At 38.8% G+C, this 23,467-nt stretch overlaps 2 protein-coding genes across 2 annotated transcripts; both read right to left on the bottom strand.

Annotated features, from left to right (window-relative positions):
* Positions 1 to 109: 109 nt before the first annotated feature.
* ASNSD1 (asparagine synthetase domain containing 1) lies at positions 110 to 4,876 on the bottom strand. Its single transcript, XM_009467030.2, has 3 exons — positions 3,395 to 4,876; positions 1,575 to 1,756; positions 110 to 432 (listed from the first exon to the last, which is right to left on the bottom strand). Exons 1-3 carry the CDS (start codon positions 4,874 to 4,876, stop codon positions 171 to 173), a joined length of 1,926 nt encoding a protein of 641 aa, XP_009465305.2. The 3' UTR covers positions 110 to 170.
* ASDURF (ASNSD1 upstream open reading frame) lies at positions 4,830 to 8,565 on the bottom strand. Its single transcript, XM_087730219.1, has 4 exons — positions 8,456 to 8,565; positions 6,526 to 6,579; positions 5,901 to 5,976; positions 4,830 to 4,969 (listed from the first exon to the last, which is right to left on the bottom strand). Exons 1-4 carry the CDS (start codon positions 8,531 to 8,533, stop codon positions 4,899 to 4,901), a joined length of 279 nt encoding a protein of 92 aa, XP_087586345.1. The 5' UTR covers positions 8,534 to 8,565; the 3' UTR covers positions 4,830 to 4,898.
* Positions 8,566 to 23,467: the final 14,902 nt, after the last annotated feature.

Here is a 23,467-nt window from a genome sequence, read left to right as displayed (position 1 = left end):
CCTGGGGATGCATTCATAGCGAGTCTCTAGTACAAGTACACATCTACATGTATTACTTTGATGATTAACAATGTCCAAGTCTGTAAAAACCCACACCAAACATTCTAAGAAAACTCCAAAGATTTACTGAATCTGCATATACGATAAATGCAACATCTCAAGACATAGCTCTATAATTCATCTACTGAAAATAACTTCAGTCTGCTGCATGTGTCAGATGCTTTTTCACTGTTGCTCTCTAGTTTTGCAATCCGAGATCCAAACTGTACAGCCCTTTTTGGCAAAATAGTCGAGGCTGTAAGGCCAAACTCCTTGGCTGCAAGGCGCAGAATCAATTTCTCACCAATTCCTCGAGGTAAAGTCAAGTCAGCTTTTTCTGAGATGGGCAGAGAATTGAGGAACGAAACAACATCTTCATCAAGAAAAGGAAACCTAAAGGAAAGATATACATGGGGAAGGACCCTTTAAAAACTTCATACAAATAATCTTGGTTTTCCCCTTTACCACATGCAAAGACTTCAGAGTCTATGTCAATTCCTAACTATAGATGTACCTTAAATGTTAGCGTCACAGTACTGAGGCAAGTCTCCAAAGCAGTTACACTGACTTGGAGAAAGAAAACATAATATATCATGCTTGAACTCAGAAGCCTTGAAGTTTTCAAAACTCAAGCAAAGAAAAGAGTAAGAACAAGCATTAGAAATATTGGGTTTATACAAAACAAAAACTATGAAGAAAATCAGAAAATACAATGGAAGAGCAAGACAAATTTTAAAGTAACACTTCTCCAGATAACTTCTAAGTATTTAAAAATACTGTATGAAGCTACACTGTAACTTGGAAACAAAAATATTTACACAATAATTTCTGACAACATTCTGAATTCCATGCATTCATATCTAATCACAGGCACAATTAACAGCATTGCCTGTCCATCACTGCAACTGCTAAACTGAAAATGTGCAACTAAGAACAGATTTGGCACGAAGATGACATAAAAAGACCTCTCATGCACCTCAGTGGCCTCTGCTACTGGACAACACCTAAGGAATTTTTTGCAAGTCGGTGGTACCATGGAGGAAGTAAACACAAATAAAAATTATTCTTTATATATTGTGACTTAATAAGCAGGAAATGCAGTGGATATTGATCATGCCTTTATTGCATGGACAGGAATATGCAGCTTCTATGTTATGTTGTCATTCTCCGAAGTCACTCCCCTAATGACCACATCAGAACACTTCGAAGTTGTGCAGAAGACTGTTCCACTTAAAATGAGAAAACCAACTTGATTTTGACTATTTCAACATCTGTTGCTGCTTCTTAAAACTTCCAGATGGAAATCCAGTGTTCAAGTTGCTAAATTTCCTTAAGTCACTCTTCCACAGTACTACAGACCACTTCTTGAAAAACAAAACCAAAAAACCTCCACGACACAGTACGCATTAACGAAACTGCAACAGAACTTAGACATAATAAAATGCATAGAAGTTTCAATTAAGCTTTCTGTTGGTGTGTTAAAAGCAGAATCTAACCAGGAAACCCAGTTTTGCTTCATGTTAAAGCAATAATACCTGGCTTCTTTTCCATGATCGCCAATAATCCTGTCGTCTCTACCAAGATTTCTAGAAGAAATGCGATCTAACTCCATTTCAAGTTCTTTTTTCAGACCCTCTAAGCCATATTTTTTGAAGCAAACACGATGTCGAGAATACCCAGCAAGCTGTTCATCTGCTCCAATTCCTGTAAGCACAACCTAAGAAAACAGAATAAAAGAAATCTTCCTTAGTATCTATGCAAGCTAATAATATGTAACAGATCTTAAACGTTTAACTACATCTTAAGGAGAATAACTTCAATACACATCTTGTAAATATATTACCTATCACAATGGGATGTGCCTTACACATTTACAGAGCCTGAAACAGTTCCCAATAGTCACTGGAAACTTGAAGTATTTTCACAATCAGACCTAAAAGTACACACGAACATTTCTACCGAGGCAAGGAAAAAACACCAAAATACCATTGTGCGCATCACAAATAGACCAGTATCTTTGAAGAATGTCTTTGTTAGTTTCTATTACAATAAAGAGCATTTGTTAAGCACCAGCCTTTTTAAAAAAAAATTGTTCCCACAGATTATGCAGCATGTTGTAGGTTCTAAATAGTCATCTGAACATACACCCAGATTATTATTAATTTACCAGCAGTTAATAACTGCATTACACAAAATAAAAATGTGTCATATTGTTCTGTCTACTCAATGATAAGCACATAAAATGTTATCAAGAGAAAAAACACTACTACAGCTGGTCCATTACTGTGCTTTCAGCAGCAATTCACTATAAAAGTGGGAGTCTCTTAACATAAACAGTCAAGTGTGTTTCACTAGTCTGACACCAGCCAGTGGTTAACTAATTTGTTACCTGTGCACGGTAGTAAGTAACTGATGGGAGACTGACAATTTCCCTTTATGTTTTATTAACTCATGACCCATTTCAACATATTCTGGACCTAAGATGAATTTGTATGTTTTGCAAATATGCGATGCACATCCTTAAGTTGATCACTCAATTAAACCAACGGTGTTCTACAGCAGTACTTTTTACGCAAACTGTTGCATTTGTTGGGTTTTTTGTTGGCAGTGTTTTTTTGTGGTTTTAAGATCTAGCAATTAGTGGAAATGTAACAGAAGCCTCAAAAAGCAAAGGTAGCAGTGAACTGCAAACTCCTGAAATTAAACAGTTCATTCTTCCCTACACAAACCATCAGCAATTGGGAAGTGAGAAGTAAGAATCAAATTCCCAAGAAAATCATCTAGTTACTAAAAAGATTTTACTTAAAACTACAAACATGAAAATAAGTTACAAAAAAGAAAGAACTACTTTTTGTAGTTTTGTCATTCAACCAGACTCTCATTACAAAAGATTGCAAATAGTCAACTCTTCTGCCATTAATTGTGATTTTGTCACATAGTGTGCCTAAGTGACAAACTAGTAGTTTTACGGCTGTTGGGATGCTGGCATGAAACAATTTTACTTAATACTTCATTAATGTTTATCTCTAAATTTGTTAACCTATTCAGTTTGAACTGAAAAGCAGTTACCCACTACTGGACTTGAAACACCAAAAATGATAGGTGATTGTTGTTATTTTTCTCCTAGTCACACTGTTGCTCTTTCAAGCTTAACGAAAAGCCATACACATTACATGACAAAAGAACTGAATGCAGTTTTTAACTCCAGAATTACAAAGATTATCAGTACAGAACTATTCTATATTCTGCCACTGAATTTCAGAAGCCTTATGAATATTAAAGACCCCTGCTGATTTCTGAAACAGAACTGTTTTTACATTCACAGGTCAAGCACAAGAGAGAAAACAATCAGTACCTTTGCAGGACTTTTATATGGTTTCAGTCCTCCTTGGTTACTAATAAAACCCTCTCCTCTGGAAGCAAACCAAATTGCACAGCCAATGCTGTCATCCAAGACTGTATCCAGTGGATAAATTAAGTGATTAATGCATTGTTGTCTCATTTTTTTCAATTCCTCTAGCGTAACATTAATTTCCACAAAGTTCCAGGTTCTTGAAGCGTTAATGGCTTCTAATTCTTTCAGTCCTGCTCTACCAGTGATTCTGTCGGGAACATCAAAGCAAGATAAACGAGCACCAGGTTTAGCATCAAGATCTTTACAACTTTCTTGAGGACAACACAAATCAAGCTGTACTTCCCGGTTGGTATGGTTTTTAGTGGTACCCTTTTGCTTAGCTTGTTCTTTTATCATGAAAGCTACATTGAGAAGATCAATTGGTTCCCCTAAAGGCACGTGTTTATCTGCAAGGGCTGCAATAACCATAGAATCAATGCCACCAGAAAAGAGCACTGCAACGTGTGCTTTCCTGTTAGACATGCTTGGAATTTCTCTTGTTTCCCGATCCTCGTCTCTAAAGAGAGACAAAACTCGTCTCTTCACCGCTTCATTTAAAACATCAATAAACTGATGGACTAATTTTTTCTTGTGTTCCTCTGCAAGAAATCCTTGAAGAGTTTCTACAGAAACCATATGGTTAATGTTGCTAATATTAGTGCCTGGACATTCACCTGAAGCTTCAGAAATTTTTTTATTTAAGGGGATAACTGGTGCTCTGAGACACAGTTTTGATTCATTCATCATTAGAGTTATGTGGTTCGGTAAATCTTTTGAAACTTGGTCCAGAACATTAATGAATATTTCTTCTACTGCTTTCTCTGTGCAGCTGTACTTCCATGGAAACAATGTTAAAGACAAAGATTTAGTTGTTGCACAAGCTTTGAGATCAATTTTGAAAATTCCAGATGCTGGGACTTCTTGCCATTGGTTACCTGCTTTGGAATAAACACTTACAGATGTGAGACAGAAAGCACTGCCAACCTCATTACTGAACTGCCAAAGCAAACTACGACGACCAAAATAATCTCTACCAAACCATAAACTGTGTCTAGATGCTTGATAATAAATAAAAGACCACGGACCCCGAAGTGATGAAAAGAGTGACAAAATGTCTGCTTCACTACTGCATAATGCAAGATGACGAAACATTACTTCAGTGTCATTCTCTAGATCTCCTACGTGTACTCCATCAAAAATTTCTCCATTCCAAAGAAAAATATTGTTATTGGCATCTTCCAGAGGCTGAGGAGTCATCAGTCCCCTCAAATGAAGTACATGGCCAGAAAACAGACACTTGTAAGAGAGATCAGATGCAGCTTTTATCAACTGTTGGCTACTGTCCGGTCCTCTTCTTTTAAGGTGGCAGAGTATGTCTTCGTTAAGGAAATCATGAATAGCATGCTGGCTACGCAAGGTAACAACACAACAAATACCACACATTGTTACTCTGAATTCAGATGGCCTATTTCTTGTTCCTAGTCTTTTCTGAATTTTCCATCTCCTGATGTGCCTTCTTTAATTCATCTAATGTATCTGTGTAAGAGAAAAACACATGAATAATCAGTTTCATAAACTGTTAAGTTTCTGAGTGAGTTCATGAGTAGATAAGTTTAAGAGTGTACGTAAGAAATTAGTAACTCCAGCCACTTGTTCAATTAAAGAGATAAACATGAAACATTAAGTAACAAAAATGCTGATTACATTAAGTAACAAAAGTATTGATGTAACACAAACACAGCTTGCTGTAGCTTATTCCTCTTTAGTTATACAAAGATTATGATTCTTTTTTCTCCCAAAGAAAGCCACGCTATGAATACAAAAATTAAGGGAATGGCCAACTATTGCCTATATAATCAGCACGATTTACAAATTTGTAATAATAAGAAGAGTGAACTGTCAATTAAAATGTCAACACTGTTAAATCAAAGAAAATGCAAGTAGCAATTGTTCATTCCAGAAAATAAATTTATACTTCTAAATTTATACATTTCTAACATTTGTTCAATTATCAACTCTTTGTCATCCATTCTCCTATCTTCATAACCCCACAGATCCATTCTTTCAACCACCTAAAGATTTCTACCTTAGCCTCCAGTTTGACTTGTCATTATTGTCTTCCTACTCATGCCATGCAACTTTTAGACTTCTTTTTTTTTTTAAAAAAAAGGGACAAAGCATTATACAGCTTCCCAAAGGGCACTGAGAATAGAGACCCCTCTGTGGGGCAGACATTCTCGCTCTTCCTACATCTTCAGCACTTGCTCTTTTATCACATCCACATATCAAGTGAAAACACTTTCATATTTATCCAATCCAGAAAAACAAGAACATGTCTGAAGTCTACTTTGCATGTGATATACACCTGCCAGTTTTTCATTTTAATATACCTTTGAAATCATTAACAGCTACAAATAGAGCTTTTAAATAATTAGCTATTTGATCAACTTTTACACTGCAAACTTACTTTTGCATTGAGATAGTGTTTCTGTTCGGTCTGCAAGGAAGAATATGTTGCTATTGGGTTGCTGCCTATAAACTTTCTGTAAAACAAAACCAATGCTGCATTAAGTCAAAGCAACAAACTCTGGCAACCACACCGCAGCAGAAGCTGATGCAGAGCCACTGAGATACCCCTTTCACTTTTATGCCAGAAGGATAAGTTCTGCCCTAACAACACCAACATTCTACTGTCATACCATCATAACCATTTCATGATCAACCCATGGCTATTCTGCATTTCTCTTTTCCTCATACACAAGGGATCACGTCCTATTTTAAAACACATACACTTGAAAAGGAAGAATACTTCATGAAGTCTTCTGATGAACTCAAACATCTTAATGAAATAACCCAGGTAAAACATAAAAAAGCAAAAGCCCTACAATGTACTGTGTTACACTGCACAAGTGTACATAATGAAATCATTTGGAGGACAAATTATTCTGAGAATAGATGACTACATCGGTACTAAAATCTGTATTAAACCAAATTAAAGACAGCGTACTCCGATTTTGTTTCCCCTCCTGTCTCTATGCTTATTTCTCTGATGCTAAAATTAAATGGTCAAAAGCAAATTTGTAAATACTTACCCGGTTCTTCTTCAAATTAGAAAGCTCATCAACTACAACCTTCTGCTCTTTAATCTGAAAGGCAAAAGATGCACTTCAATTTAATTATTAAAAATAAACCACTATATTATAATCCTGGTGGTGAACACGCTTACTGATATTTTAAGACAGCTACAAGCATATATAGTTGCTGTTCTCTGCATGGACCACTGAAGACAAAGTGGAAGTAGATACAAAAATTAAATACTAAATAACTGTTCCAGAAATGGGTTATCTTGCATGGATTAATATTTCTCCTACCCCTGAAAGCAATCACTACTGTGAAGCCAGAGCACCTCTAGCTATTTATAATCAAAGATCACATTTTTCCCCCAGAAGAAAACACGCAGACAACTAATAAAACATCAAATAGCTTTAGAAAACAAAATTTAGCATAGTATCTGCAATGTACTTAATAATCACAGGTATTCTCCAGATTGAAAATTAAACCAATAAAAACCCCAAACCCCTAAAACTGTGTTAAGCGCCATGGAAGCCTTTCTATCGCTCTGGAGTTTTGCACAAACTTCCTTAGTGGGATTTACCACTCTGTTCAACTGCCCTGGCAGAAGGTGGCGGGTATTCCCATTTTCTTTTACAATGACGGCTGCCAATGGTAAAGAGCAAACAGGAGGACCATCATAAAAGCCATCAAATAGAACAAAATCTGGTCAGCAGGCACTTAATGCTTCTTCTTAGAAACAAAGTAGAAATACAGGGTTTTTTGTTCTTTCTTTGTGTCTCCTGGAATTGGTGCAAGAGTAGAAAGCTGCCAAGCTGAACACAGCATAGAGAAAAGACAGCTTTTCCAGCAGCTACATCAATATCTTATATTTACAATTCCAACAAACAAAACAGCAGTGTCATCTTTAGCTACAGACTAAGCCAGCCACTTAAGCATAACAGAAATTACTATCTGCAATACTGTTGTGTCCTAGATTTACAGCTTCCCCAGGCAATCAAAAATACCACTGACCTTATACAATACGGCCATATGGAAAGGAATTAATTTTCTGAGGGAAAGCAGTTGCATAGAACTTGACAGCTTTCATACTAAACAAAGCCATGGGCACCAGGGAAAACAGAGCAGACTTATGAGGAGTGCCAGCCTCTGCGACTGAAATCCCGTGGGACTTTCTGAGCAAATACAGGTGAAGTAGACAGTACACAGAAAAACCTCACTGCGACTCGCCTGACATTTCAAGCTCAACTTGGAGCAGTAAGAACCAAAGAAGCCGATTTGACAAGAGCGCTAAGAGCGCCACCGACACGACTCGCTACACGACAGACGCTCGCCCCCGAGCCCGGCGACGAGAACGCCGGGTCACAGGAGCCCCCGCTTCCTGACAGCACTCGCCCTCCTCTTCTTCACGCTGATCGCACCCGAGGTTACAGCCTTCGCGGGGCCGCCGGCCCCCCGGCAGCACGGCCCTGGACGTGCCTCAGCCGGGAGCACCGCGGTGACAGGCGGGGGCGGGGGGGGGACGGACGACACGACACAAACACACACAGACACACACACACACACACAGACACACACACACACACAGACACACACACACACACACACACACACAGACACACACACACACACAGACAGACACACACACACAGACACACACACACACACAGACACACACAGACACACACACACACACACACACACACACACAGACACACACACACACACACACACACACACACAGACACACACACACACAGACACACACACACACACAGACACACACACACACACAGACACACACACACACACAGACACACACACACACACACAGACACACACACACACACACACAGACACACAGACACACACACACAGGGCCGCGGCCTCAAGCCGCCGCCAGCCGCACCGCGGGTCCCTCCCGCCCGGCAGCAGGCCGCCTCGGCTCACCCTCCGGCTCAGCTCCTCCTTCTGGCGCAGCTTCGCGCTCTCCCCCTCCTCCTCCTCCCGCGGCGCACGGCCCGACATCCCCCCCCCCCGCCCGCCCGCCCCGGAGCGGGCCCGCCAGGCACCACGCACACAAACCCGGCGGCGGCAACGGGAGCAGCGCGGCGCCCACCGGCTGCCACGGGGCGCGGGCGGCCGCGGCAGAGCATGCGCACGCAGCCCGCCGGGGGCGTGCGCGCGTGCGCCCAGCAGGGCGACGCGGAGCGCCAACCAGCGGCGCTTCCGCCCCGGCAGGCGCAACTGCGCCTGCGCCAGCCGCTGGGCGCGAGCGCGGGGGGCGGGGCTGCCGCCGTCGCACCTGCCGTGGCCGCCGTTGGCGGGAAGGGGTGAGGGGACCCGCTCCTCCTGTCCGCCAGGGCGTCGGCGAGGCCGAGGTGAAGACGCGGTGTGGAGGGAGGGCGGGACACTGGAGCTTGTGGAGTGTGAAAGGAAAAAGAAAAGGAAGTGCTTTGCCTTGGAACTGTTTGGTGTGGTGGTGACCCTGGACCGGAGTTGGGCAGCTTGCTCTGAAACGCCTTTAAGCAGTTTGCTTGAAAGTATTCCAGAGGAGATATGTATTATATAATATTTACAGATATTAGGAGTATGTGTTTTCCTCTTTGGTAGGATGGTCTTAATGTTTCATTGTCTTTTCCATTCTACTGTAGATATCTTGCAGTGATGCATCTGTCTTCTTGTCTTTATAAATACGTCAGGGAAGTTGTTTAAGTGGCAGGATGATGATAGCACAAGGAGAAATAGTATTATCATGATTTGCTATCATAAATAAATTTAGGCTGAGAAATGGTAAAAGGAGCCAGTTACTGTGATAAGAAGCTTTCAAAAATGTCTTCAGTAGCACCAGTGAGGAAAAAAAAAAAAAAATTAAGATAGAGGATGATTTACTTATGAAAGGAATGACATGCCTTGATCACTGAGTTAATTGGTGAATGAATTGCATATTGCGGGAAATCAGAAGTCTGCTGATTTTCATGGCAAATAGATCATATATTTAGTAATGAGTGTTAGTCGATATCAGTGGGGAGTTTGGGTAAGACTTTGTCAAGGTGGTTGCTGTAGGAACATTACAGTTATTTTCTGTTATCCCTTTCCCTCTTTTTAAGTATTGTTGTGTGTTCTAAAGACTCGAGCCATTCCAAACTTACAGACTACTACTGATAGCTCAGTTGGGGCAGAAAGCTCATAAAATCCTGCAAGTCCTTATGCTACTGACTGCACTGCAAATCTTGTGCAAATCGTCATGAATTATTTGAAATATTTGTTACTTTAATAAGTGAGGTAGGAGTGTTGACTTTTGCTGCTTTGTGATTTGTGGCTCACATAATCATATGTGTTATGTATTTTGATAATACTTAGAGTTTGTGAATAAGATTACACTTTGTTTTGGTGGCACCCATGAGCTTGGTTGGAATGTCCATGATGTTGATTGGAATTTTTGGCAGTGATATAGGGAGAACAAGGATTTTGGCTCCTAGTAGAAGCATGAAAAAAGACAATTTGGCTATGAGAATAGTAAACAGTACAGTAACTTGCAAATGTTATGCTTATTTGCCTTCAACAGAAAGGGAAACTGAGGTTACAGTTTCATAAAAGGTCAGTCTTTTTCTTCCCTCCACCTTCAATCACACACTTCTGCCTCCACCCTTGCATCAACGTGGCTGCTTGTGGGATTGCATGGTGAGACGGGTTAGGTAGCTGATCTGGCTTTCTCGGCAGTGTACCAGTGCTTATGTGATTCTGGCAATCCCAAAGCAGATTAACTGAAGCTGCTGGGGATCTGTTGCCTAGGGGTTGGAGAGGTTCTGGGGCTTGCCCTTCAAATTCTGGAAGAAATACGCAGACCTGGGCTACATACAACAGCTTTGGAGCTATTGCTCAATGTGCTTTGTAGTTTGTCACTCTTGTTCTGTGGAGTAATTTGTTTAATCTGAGTACCTCCCAACCCTCTGCTGCCTGAGTATTTTATTTGCTGTCGATATGTTACAAAGGTTGATGATCAAGTAACCCAGTAGTCAAAGTGTAATTTCTGTACTGATGATCCTTTTTGTATTCAGTAATAAATACAGTTAATGTTTATTAATCAAAAATTCATCACTCTGTTCCTGAGAGTGTTTCATCGGTTGGTTCATAAGAGTGATGACAACGGTCTTGAGGCATAATAGCAAATGTGGAATGTTTTCAAATTCTGGTCTTACCACAAATTGCTGATTCTTTTGCTGATATGGAATGTGCTTTTGGTAAGTCCTTTTTAAAATGAATGGATTCCTGTGACATGATTACTCCTGAAATTACCCACATTCATACCCACAGTAAGAGTAGCTGTGTTCAAAACTCAGCAAAGGAAAAGGTCGGCACCTTTTATCTCCCTGTCCAGAGCTGTGACATCTTAATTCAGCCTTGTTTCAGGGCTGCTGTAGTTCTGTTGTTTGTTATGTGCTTGCACTGTTCTTCATGAGAGGTGGTGAGGTGACTCAGGGGCTGATCTGGCTGACAGCTAAGTGGGCAGTGTGGTCCAATGATACATCTCTGGTCAATCTGCTTGTGTCTGTGCACTTCTCTTGTGCCAGCTCAGGTGCTGTGAACTATTTCTGACATAAAACTATTTTTGGGATGTTAATAATACCTGACACAATGTTAATAAAGTATCAAGGAATATATCAGTCTCTTTTAAAATCCTCACCTTTTCAGCATCTGGGATCTTAAAAATATACAAAATAACACAAATTACCCAACAAGCAATGTAAACAGTTACAAAACAGGCAGTTGTTACAGATGCCAGAAAATATTTGAAGTTGCCATCACGTGTTGGGAAACACATGACCAAAACAGTGTCCTCAAATAACCTGACAGACTGTTGCTAAAAGCATGCTGAAAATATTAGGGCATCCTTCTGAAAACCGCTATCACTCTTGAAGACTTCTTTCAAGATGTTTGCAGTACGTTTCGTCCAATGATTTTATAGATGTGAGAGGTACAGGGTAGCACTGATAATGCCCTTGGGGTTTAGCAGTGCCACGTTCCCATACTTTGCTGGAGGCTAGAAATCTGCATGTACTCAGTTCTGTATCTAAGCTGATGCTTGGTAACATGGTAAGCCACGATAACTTGATTGTGGGTTCAAACTTGAGTCATTTACTGGGTTCAGCTGTAAGTGACTGTAATCTGAGGAAACTTGTCATACTTTAGAAGAACCGCTCTTGAAGGTCCTTGGAACTGAACAGTACCAGGACAACTGTAGCTCTAATGTTGGCCACAAGAGAGCAAGCTGAAACTGTGCTGGCTGTTCGGTGAATCCAGACATAGTCAAAGAAAGAATAGAGCCTGGGATATAGGACAGGTAGGTGAGGTCTCTAGAAGGGGGAGAGCATAGTCAGAGGGTATTTGCATTTATGTTTTTTTTGTCTTTTTTGGAATATTTTAGATTCTGATCCTGGATTATTTTGTATTCAGGCATTGTAACTTCAGAATCCATGTGAGTACATTCTGAGATGTAACATTGATCTCTACATTAACTTCTCAGTTGAACCTAAATTTTAATAATTTACTAACTCATGCCAGTCTAAGAAAATGCAAATTGCTGAAATTAATTGGGTTTGCTTTATGGTAATCCTTCTGCTAATTTGATAGAGACATTAGGATTTGAAGGCAGTTAGGTTAGTTTACACAACCAGCAATCTCGATCTATGTATCGGAATCTATGTAAAGTCATCGTTTGTTTCCTTAGGTTAATAATCTAGATTATCAGTTGCACAAGAAACCTTGCAAACCTTCTAATCATTCTGCTTTAGAAGTCCTAATAACTGCAAACAAAACAAGAAGTCTGGGCACTTTTATGAACTTGAATTACAGTCAGGTTTTTTCAGTATTTACTTCCAATACACTGTTAAAGCAATCTGAAAACTCCTTTGCACAAAACTTCTGCATAGGTCAGATGCATAAAGTTCTTAATTTTCTAATTAAAAGCAGAATTTCATCACTTTCACATGGAAGATTTTAAGGCTGTTTTGAAAATAGCTGAGAACTTGAGCAGCATCAGTCTATCATTAGTTTGTACAATCCGATTGCGTTCGTTAAAGCTTCTAAAAGTGCTGGACCAAGCAGCTTCCTTGTAAAATACTCCCAGCATAGTCTTTCATCTGATGATTTAAATAAGAGAGGGTTTAAAAATAGACTTTTCCAAGTCTACTCTGTGTTCTTCAGTGTAAAACTGAGGTAACTGTAATGAATACAAGGGCCTTTCTCCAGGTCTTATGTTGTTGTAGCTAAGAGCAGTTTGACCTTTAATTCTCATAATCTTTCCTTCCTTAGTGCAGAACACCTTGTTGTGCACTTTGCTAGAGTTTAAAAGAGAGTTGAAAAGTTCATGTGAGTGGTAGTTTGACTTAGAAAGGTAGAACTAAAAGGTTTGGTTTGGTTTCTTGTTTATGAACTCTCTTTTGTTATAGAGATTTCATAACCTGGCATGGCAGTCCCTCACATGCTTTGAATAACCAACACACAGGTTTACTATAGTAACTGTCTAGATTGAATATGGGATCAAATTTCCAGATATACATTTTGAGCAGTGAATGTTCAGGGATCTTAAAAAAATCAAGTGCTCTGTCTTACAACAGCAAACATTTTGTTTGCAGTATGAAGCTGGAAGCCTGGTGGCTGGAAACTGGAAGCCCCTTTGTTGATGCCGCTAAGGAGCTAAGGTATGAGTGGCTTAGAACTGCTCGTGAACACCAGATGGACCTATGGCCATGACCTCATTTGTGTTACCTTGGACTGGGACATCCTGATGCAAAATCAGATCATGCTAATATTTCTGCCTAATGAGAAAAGGAAAAGAGAACTGCACCAAATACGCTCTGAGTGAAGAGTCAGCCTGACCAGTAGTCTGCTTTTTGCAAGCTGAGCGAGGAAGCCTGGAGAAGACTAGAGGGATAATTATGTGCTTGCTTCTATTTCCCGTTGGGAGTGCCTCCCTGACAGTAAGTACTGTGTTTAATACTACGTACAGCTGATATTTTCTTGAAGATAAAACACAGAGATTAGATTGCTTTGAAGGAGTAGGCAGGCCTGAGCAGGATGGGCTGAAGGTACAGAAGTAGCAGCCTGCTTGTGTTACTCTAATATGGGTCTCCTAGAACCAGGGACTTGGTCCTTTCGGCTGAGATAGGTTACAGTCCCATAAAGCATGTTCCCATAGACACAAAATGGACCTGCCTAAGTGTGAGCTTGGGCAGACCAGAACATGTCTGAGTAGGCTGGAGAGAGGCGGAAATGCCTAATACCTTTGCAAGGCTCTCTGAGGCAAGAGTGAAGGTAAGCCTGTTTGTTCTAAGACGCCCAGTTGGATTAGGATCTTACCTAGATTGATTTATTCAATGTGTTGCTCTCAAGTGCTTTTTGTCCCTTTGTTCTCTTTGTTACCGACATTTGGACTTAGTGTTTGGTAGTGAGCAAATGGAGCTGCTTGGATACCAAGGAGAGAAAATTTAGTTTTTCCAGGTTCAGAGAGGGCAGTTATTTGAAAGGAAACTCTTAGGTTTTCAAATTCTAATGTGCCAGAGGCCATGTTATCAGACAGTTTGTTGGGCTTCACTTACTTTTATACTTCATTCTTTGTGTCTCATGCTATGCTGAAGGCTTCCCATTTACCTATTGTCCTTATTCCTCTCTAGCCTCCCTGCCCCCCTTGAAGCTTTGGTACAAATCAGCCTGCACACATGGCAAAACAACCTGAGACCCAAATAACTGAAATCTTATTAGAGCTTTCAGTCTTGAGAGTTATGCCTGTTCACCATCATTTCATGATGAATATTATACTTAGTGCTCTGACTGCTTTCATAGAACTCAAAATGCCTGACTGAGATAGATAAATACTGAGATAGATAAATACAGAGGGGAAATCCAAGCCAAAGTTGTGTGAGTTGGCAGAGTGTGGAACAGAACTTTGAAGTCTTGGCTTTTGTTCACATGTTCTGCCTATGAGCATTACTATTTCCATGTTTAAATTACTATTTCCATATTTAAAATGAGGCTATTTTTGCTTTATGAAATCACAGTCAGAAAACTACTCAGTACAAAAAAATTCACTGCACTGAACGGTGAATTTGCATCTATTTTAATTTTATTGCAGTTTTTATGTTGACTGTTTTAAACCATCATGCTTGCTTGGCAGCCTAGACACTTATCTCAGTAGCTGGAAGGAAAATATTCTGTTCAAGTTCTCATGGGGCAGCAGACTAAGGATTCTGCAGCTCGGTGAGCTCTGACAGAAGAGCTCACAGAATAGATCTCATGAAACGTTTATTTTGGAATATCATAGGACAAAAGCATCTTCCATTTGTCATGTTGACATAAAACCTGAAGAAAGGCAAAATTTGCTAGTCGCAAGTTGCTGTGTCCTATGCATTACTATGATTGTCATCTTATTTAAAGTCTAAACATCACTGAGATTTAACTGTTCTCCCCAGCTGTCCTCCTGTGAAACACCATCACAGATCCTTTACTCTTTCTCACTTCTACCACAATTTTCCAAGTAATTACAGCTGTTACCATTAAGGAAGAAGGACATATAGTAGTACAAAAGGGCTATAACTGCTGTGAGGTGTAAGAACCTCATCTTTTAGATGGTATAATAGCTCTCAAAAGGTTTCCTTCTCTTCCAAGGCAGAACCACTGGAAGCTAAGAAACCAGCAATATAAATGTTGGTAGGCTTTGAATGTTAATAGTTAGTATTATCTGTAGCTGATACAGCTGATTTTACTTGAAATGCAGTAATGTCGACTGAGTTCCTAGTATTCACAGTGCTGATTTTTGAATATGATAGTTCATAATTTGGAGCAAGAATAACCACAAGGGAGGGAGAGGCATTGTCACATAATTCCTGTCATGTATTTTAACTGGTGGATATTTAGCAAAACATTGACCATGGCTCAGAATCTTAACAGTAGTTTAGGTAATAGAGAGCTTAAAAAAAGGTCTTTCTGGCAGTGACATATATTAGCATATATGATAGAGATAGCCTAGATAAATCATACAATTTTGTAACATTGAACATTCGAGTAACATATTTTTATAAATATTCCAACATTTCTGTAATGAAAGATACTGGTATTTAGCACTTCTGAAATCAAGACAGTAAGGTAGCTGTCTGGGGAAAAAAAAGCAACCCAAAACTGATGTTAGATGCCTGTAAGTTAAAATCTCAGTCTACAGACATTGTAAGTTCAGTTAATGCTGTTAGAGCAATCTTTTAAAACCTTTTAAAAATAATTTGAGAGTATCAGTGTAACTTGACAGACAGAAGTAGTGGTTAGCAGTGGAAGTCAGGAATAAGAATACTGAATTTAGAACAAACAACCTTTTCCAAATGTTGCTTCCAAACAGTCTCAATAGGTTGAAGGTGACAGTAACGTCAGTATCAGTTTACAAGGGCATAAAGGAGGACAATTTAGAGTGGCCTAGCAGTAGTAGCATATGAAACTAAACGATGGAGCTGCCCTTTCTTAGTAGAATTGCAAGCAACAAGATGAACAAGGTGTGACTACATTTGATTCTCTCCAGACCAGAACAAAAAAGAGGCATGACAATGAATTGTAATGAAGGAACATAAATTTCTCGAATTATTCCAGTCTGAAAGGATGAAAGTTCTCTCAAAAGAAGGGAAACCTGACAACCATTTTTCACTCTCTTTGTATCTTCTTAGCCTTCTCAGCTCATTTCCGTCCTCAGTGAAATGTTGAGAAATGATTATTGGGGAGACAATGAATTTCAGTCCTTGATATGGAAGCTGAAAATAGGTACTTGAGGAATATGGTAGATTTTTCTAGTGTGGACTATGCGTATGTTATATGGATATGGCTCTTTGTAATGCACCAAAAATAGTCCATGATGTTATCTCAGTCATAAAACTATGTCAGTATACTTATATCTGAATTACAGGACCAAACTGGTACGATGACAGTTCTGCTACTTCTGATACATAGCACTCTGTCAGGGGAAAAAAAAAAGTAGGTTAGAACATAAGATAACACACAAGTGGCTGCATGGAGGCAGATCAAAGGTCCATCTAGCTCTATAGGCTGTCTCCATCTGTATTTGATAAATGTAGCCCAGGAAAGAACGTGCAAAGGAGTACAAACAAGAAAAACCAATTTGTTTCAAATGCTGATTGCACTAAAAAAGGTGATCTATGTGGCAGAAGTTCTTTTGTTCTTTGAAATCATACTGCATTCTTTAACGAGATGGATTTGTCTCCTACTGTTTGCTGATCAAGGAGGAGTTCGGTGTGTACTTTCTCAGAGTAGAGAAAGAAAGCGCAGTGTGTAACAAAATCTCTTGAGAACTTGTTTCTTAGTTGTTACAGGTGGACAGCTAAGCATTTGGGGGGAATTTTTAAGGAATAAATGTTTCTTTGCTTCTTTTAACTTATTAGACTAGCAGAACTGCAGTTTTCTAGCACAAGTACATGGTAAAAAGGAAAAGCAAGCCACATTTTCTTTCAGTAACAATCTGCAAAAAAAGTTATATTGCAGTGTGTTTATAGTACAAAGTAATAAGTGGTAAGGATTAATCCCTAAAATGGTTGTTGGAGACCATTTTAATTGGCACAGGTTAAATAGGGGACTGTGGTAAATCGATCTGCCCCATTCTCACTGTTCACGTCAATGTCAGGATTATAATTTAGTCCCTGGTTTATTGCTATGTGGAATGCACAAGACACTGCTACTTTCTCTTGAGGAAGTGTTCAGACTTTGTTTTGTAGTCTGTAAGTGTGGTCAAAATCCTCTTATGAACAGTGTTCAAAACTCAAAAGGCAATTCAAAGTTTAAAGCAATCCTTAGGCGTAAAGAGGATGGTTGGCAGTTGGACTGCAAGGATTCTTGAGGTATCTGTCCCAGTGGGGAAAAAAAAAAACCAAGCCCCTGAACAGTAGTGCCACAGGTTGTGCCTGGCTTATTGGTGAGCAGAGTTGAAGTGATAAGTTTGTCATAGCTGTTAAAGAATTTATACTGTATTCAGCACAATTAAAGCAGAACAGACAGGATTGGAAAATACCTGCTGAAAAGGCCTCGTAGCCAGCCCTCGCTACTATCAAATTTACTCTATTAGTTAAACAGCTACTGCAGAAATTACATTGAGATATCTGATTAAAAAATACATTAACTGAAGGTCATGATCTTTTCAAAAATCAGAGGAAGATTATTATTACTCTTTCTTTTTTTGCATTTTACTTTCTCTCTGAAGTATTTAATTGACTTTTAACCATCTGTTAAATAAGTCCACTAAATACAGTCTTACCTGGATTGTCTGCTACTGAAATGAGTGCAACATCTCTTTAACAGTACATAGAACCATTCAAAATATATTTGGATAAGAACTGAAGGCTCTAGCATTCAGTTACTGTGCATGTAACTTACACTTACTTGTTTACTGCGTCTTTACACAAAGTTTTGCCAGGAGACTTTGCCATGCTTATTTTCAGTCATGCACTAGAATAGACTCCTGCAAACTGTATGCTTCCTCCTTCAGTGCTCTACCTTTATTTTTTTTAATAAAAGAGTTAACAGCTAAGACTTTGGAGAATTAAATAAATATTTGTATGACTGAAAAATTGGAAAATTTTGTTCATACATGATATTGGAAAATAAAAAGAGTTTCTTGTTCTGAGTAATAATTGGAAAATGGATTTATTTTTAGTTTGCAATCATATTTGGTATTTTTTAACTGTAATAAAAGTCATTACCATCTTATATAAGAATTTGGACATGTGATCTGCATCTTACTTGTTTAAATGAATGGTAGTCCGCAAAGCCAAATTCTGCTGCCTTCCTGTTGTAGGTAATTTGAATCAAATGGCTATTGATTACAAAACAAGATGAGCAAGATTTAGCTGGTAAAGAACTATTTAGGTGACTGCATTCTTTCTGTAGGGAATGTAAGCAACACAGTCTTGAAAGTCCTGCTGCTGGAGGGTTTCCATTAGCTTTAATGGAACTTCATGTCTCATTTGTATCAATCAAGTGTGTGAAACTTTGTGTGTGAGTACAGAAATACAAGTTTTTATATATACACATAAGCATACTGTATTGGATAATAATTATCCTAGATATTCTAATTATTGTTAGTATCATTTCTTTATATTGTAATTCTATGTTTTTTTATATGTATGTATGGTGTCACATAAGGAGTTTGTATTTAAACTCCAGAAAAAAATAATTTCCAAGTTAGTGTCATTCCTAGGAAAGAGTGAATCAGAGATAAAATATTGGAAATGTAGATGATGATGCAATACAGATGCCGCTTTGGTTTGTAAAATAGCTTCCCTACTTAAGTAGTTCTAGATTTTTGTGAACTTTCGGTTAGGTCCAGGTATAAATCACTGGGAATCTGTAGAAAAGTGCCCACAGCTTTTAGCAAGCTCTTGTGTTGAAACCCATACTAGTTTCAGAATTAAGTTTGGACTTGATCAGATTCTGTTGATACGTTCTGTACAATAACCAAAACTACTGTAAACTACTTGGAAAATATTGTATGGGTAGTGGAATATATGGGAATAATTGGTGCTCTGCATAGGTGACAAGGTCAGACTTATCCTAGAGCATAAACTCATTTCAAGCTGAAGCCCTAAGTGACAAGAATAGCTGTTCCCAGGATGAAGAATCTAGAAGTTACTTAGGAGAAGAGTCTGTGGACCAACATCGTTTGAAGTATTTAACAATTAATTAGAAGTTAAAGAAGGAAGTTAGGTGATACTAAACGTATAACAAAAAAATCCAAAGAAACAAAAAATCCAAACAAAAAACACTTAAGGAGAATAGGGAGAATTTTAAATAGTTTTATACCTTAATAGATGCTGTTCTTACTCCACTTTTGATCTGCCTTGCCTACCAATAAAAAAAATTTCTCTTAGGCTTGATGACCTCTGAGGATGTGAGATCCTGTTTTGAAAAGGATTTTTACAGAAGTCATTAAAACTTAAACTCAGGTGAATTACAACAATAGTAGAAATGGAACAGCAAAGGGGGAAGTTTCCACATCACACGTAATGAATCGGACCTAAATATGCATGTAAGATCACTGCAGTTTACTATTTTCTTTCAGGCACTACTCCATTCCAAAACCATGCAGAAGGTCTTAGTATTTATCTTGATAACCGTATTCAGTATTCAATATATACTTCAATATATTATCTTGATAATATATTCAGTCTTATTCAAGCTGCTTTTAGATTTTCAAAACTGAAGGTATTTTTGTTTCACAAGGTAGAACACATGGCTGCATCATGCATGTGGCTGATGAAGAAAGCTGAAGATTTGACTCTAGTTACTGGGCAATCCAGTTTCTAGCCATTGCGAAGTTGTGTCTCTCATATGCTGATGCTGAGGACAAAGCTGAGGATATTGATTTTCTGTTCTAATATGTAGATAAGGAAGTGATTTTGGGGAGCAGGGAAGGAGAGGGTTTGTAGTATTCAGCCTCTTCCCAGCAGAGCTTCTAATGACAGGTTGCACCATCTATTGTGCCTACGTATCTGGCCCTACACAGAACAACAATGAGGAAATACTTGCTAGATGATTGGCAAGATGATTGCTAACAGTGTTGACATTAGTTATCTTTCTGATCTAACACTTCACTCGTACTATATGGTTGACATGTGGGAGCATTTATTTACAAACGTATTAGTTAGAACTGGAAAAATGGTTGAATGAGACATCCAAATAGTAAGAATTGTTGCCTCTAATATAATTTTGTAACAGCAAAAGCACTGATGGATGGTGGGGTTGTAATATATTTAGAACTGAAAATACTCATGTTGCACATGGTGGGTGAAATGTAATGCCACAGAAATTCCTAGTTTAAAATGCTGATTTGGGTTTTTTAATAGACTAATTTTATGAGCACTAATGATATTTTTTTTCATAGGGCACAGTAGAACAAGGAGAACCAAATCTCATGCTTCAGCATATAAGCAGGTGTCAGAAAGGAATTGGTTTAAGCCCTTAAGTTTCGTTCTGCACCGGTGTGTGCAAATGCAACGGTGGATTGCGCATCTACTGAAATCTGCTCTGTAGTACGGGCTGTTGGTCAGAGCAAGGCCAGAATGTCACTTAGATGAATGTGATAGATCTTATGCTCCAGTATCAAATGTTCCTTTTAAGAAGTCAACAACAATAAAATGGCACAGTATCATGTGCTATTCCTAACTACTGCTAGCTCTTAAGTAATGAAACAATTTCACAAATGCCAGTGTAGTCAGAGTTGTCTTCTTGTATGGGAAGATAGGCAGTTGGCAATGCAAGCCTTTGGTTATCATCTTCAATTTTGAGGTTTTTACTATGCTAATTAGCATGAATAATTAAAAATAACTGGATTCACTGAAGTTCTGTCCATTTGCATTTTAGCATTATATTTTTTATTTGTTTTTCCACTGAAGCATTTGATATGTTTTTTACTAATACAACAAAAGGGAATTTTGCTTAGGCATTAATATGATTCATTTTAATGATGTTCTAACTAGTTCATGTTTAAAAGTAAGACTTTATAATGAATTTGCAGATAGTAAACAGGTCTTTTTGCAAAGGTTTATTAGATGTCTGTCAATTTCTGATTAGCAGAATAGATGGCTGTTTTCAAATAGTACTGACCTCATGCATAGAAAAATTATTTAGCAGCATTTCATTATTTAATTCTTAGTAGTTTATTTCTCATCAGAGTGTAGTGTGTGCTTGGATCAAGTAGTTGTTACTTCCTATGGAGCAGCTTCTGTATGATCCAATTGCAGGCTAAATATCTTTGGTAAACTCAGCAGCTGAGGTGAATAGGCTGAGGATGTTTTTATTTGTCCCTATGTTACTGTCATACTGTATGACATGTTGTCATACTGTCATTAGACTGTACTTTCAGTCCTTTATATTTGAAAGTTATTAAGCAGGCTTCCTGCTTGACTTTGGTGCCATTGCTTCATGTATTTATTTACTTATTGTTTTATTGTGAAATAAACTTTATCTCTGAGAATTTTTAAAAATCATCACCAGCTCTATGTTAGTATGAAGTAATCTCTGTTTCCTGGCCTAAATTGTGTAGTACCGCTGTGTACAGTGGTGAAACAGCTGCAACTTCCTGACTGAAAATTCTGCATTTTGTCTGAGGAGGGAGTGTGGTGTAATTGGGCCAATATTCTGCCCTTGAGTACACTGTGGTGTCTACAGATTTATCCAAAAAAGCCATCTTCAAACAGGAAGGATTATTAATTGGAGGAAATTTCCTGGGTCATCCAGCCAGGTTTAGAGTGTGCATTATGAAAGGCTCTTACTATGCAGTAGCTTTATCTAGCAAGCTGTTTTCCTGCAAACGGAGATTTGATGAAAGACCAGTGTGCCACACCTCTGTGCATAGGTGTGGGAAGAACATTTATCATTGCTTTGTCAGGGACACAATGTTGCTGATTTTTAATTCTCAGAGGTGATGAGCATCCTGTCCCCTGTCTCACAAGGCACATACGCATACATCAGAATGAATAAAAATCTGTATCATGGAGTATCTTGCTGTCCTTTTCTATTTCCCTAACTACTTCTTCCACAGCTGTTGCTCTCACTTTGACTCCCTGTGGTTCTCAGGGTGCAAAATATACAGCCACTTACTCTAGTTACTGTTAGTTACTGTTTTGTTGATTATTTTGGCAGGAATGCTTGCACAGCTGCTTCTCTCCTTTCATAAAACATCCCTGGGGACTGAAATTCTTGTTCTGATGACAGTGAGAATGTTTTCAGCTTGTACTGAAGTCAGGTGGGAGCTGCTAAAATCACTACACTAGAGCCTTTTAGCTTAGAGAATTAAATATACCAACTGTGAAACTGTTCATAACATGGCAGTGCCATCTACTAATGCTTTTCAATCCCCTGAACAAAGGTGGTTTTTTTAAGTTTATAGTGCAGCATCATCTCCCTTGTATTTTATTTTCATCACATTGCCACAGCTCATACTGTATGAACTCTGTAAAAAAAAAAAAAAAAAAAAATTCAGCTAGTTATGCCTCCTTAGCAGAATAAAAGCGATTCCAGGGTACCAATATCAATGAGGATGAAGTAGGAACAGATACAGGAGATATTTGGCAACTGGAAGCATTAATTAATTTCTCAGATGAGATAAAAGAAGATGCAGATGAGGACAGTGAAGCAGTGGAACAGGTTGTCCAAGGAGGTTTTGCAGTCTCGAACCTTGGAGGTTCCTGGAGGAGTACTATATGTGATCAATTGGAGGAGTACTATATGTGATCAATTAACCTGTTTTCCTACGTTTCATGCTTTTATCATACTGTTTGCAATAGAATAAACTTTTTGACCTGGCCAGTCAAGCCACTTTCATCCTTTTACTCCAGCCGTTCTTTAACTCCCATGTTTTTTCTAACACCTAAAATAAATGAATCACATCTTGCATTTCAGATTTTACTTTTTCTAATTCCACTTCCCCTCTTGTCCCCTCCGTTCAATAGATAAGCATTCTTTGCTCCTGCAGCTTCATTCTTTGCTGTACTGCTGCACAGTCACTGCTGTAATGGCTGTACTTTATTCCACAATTCTTGTGCCGATTGGTCACCAAAAAGCTGTTTCACATCAGAAAGCACATGGCAAACACATTGGGAAGGCATGCAGTGGTGAGAGGGCTCTGAAGACCTTCAAGGAAGGTCATGTCTGTCTGAACTTCAGCACCTCTTCACTGACTACATACGGATCTTCTTTCCTTGGGAGAACTATGGTAAGGTTAGACACACTGGGTATTAGCTGGTCAATAGTTTTTAGTGTGACAAGTCCAGTTCTGTTAGCTATATCTATATATATGTATACACAATGGTGGTCAAATTACCCGAACATCTAGTACGATCTCTCTCTCTCTAGTAACCAAGTAAGCGAGGAAAAATATAGTGGTAGCCCCAATACTTAGCTTTGTCCAACTGCTTT

This window comes from Nipponia nippon, unplaced genomic scaffold, assembly GCF_047370975.1.
Source record: "Nipponia nippon isolate SJK-2023a ecotype South Korea unplaced genomic scaffold, ASM4737097v1 scaffold_5, whole genome shotgun sequence".
NCBI classification, from domain to species: domain Eukaryota; kingdom Metazoa; phylum Chordata; class Aves; order Pelecaniformes; family Threskiornithidae; genus Nipponia; species Nipponia nippon.
Note: the sequence above shows the minus strand (reverse complement) of the source record. Positions and strands in the feature narration are given on the sequence as shown.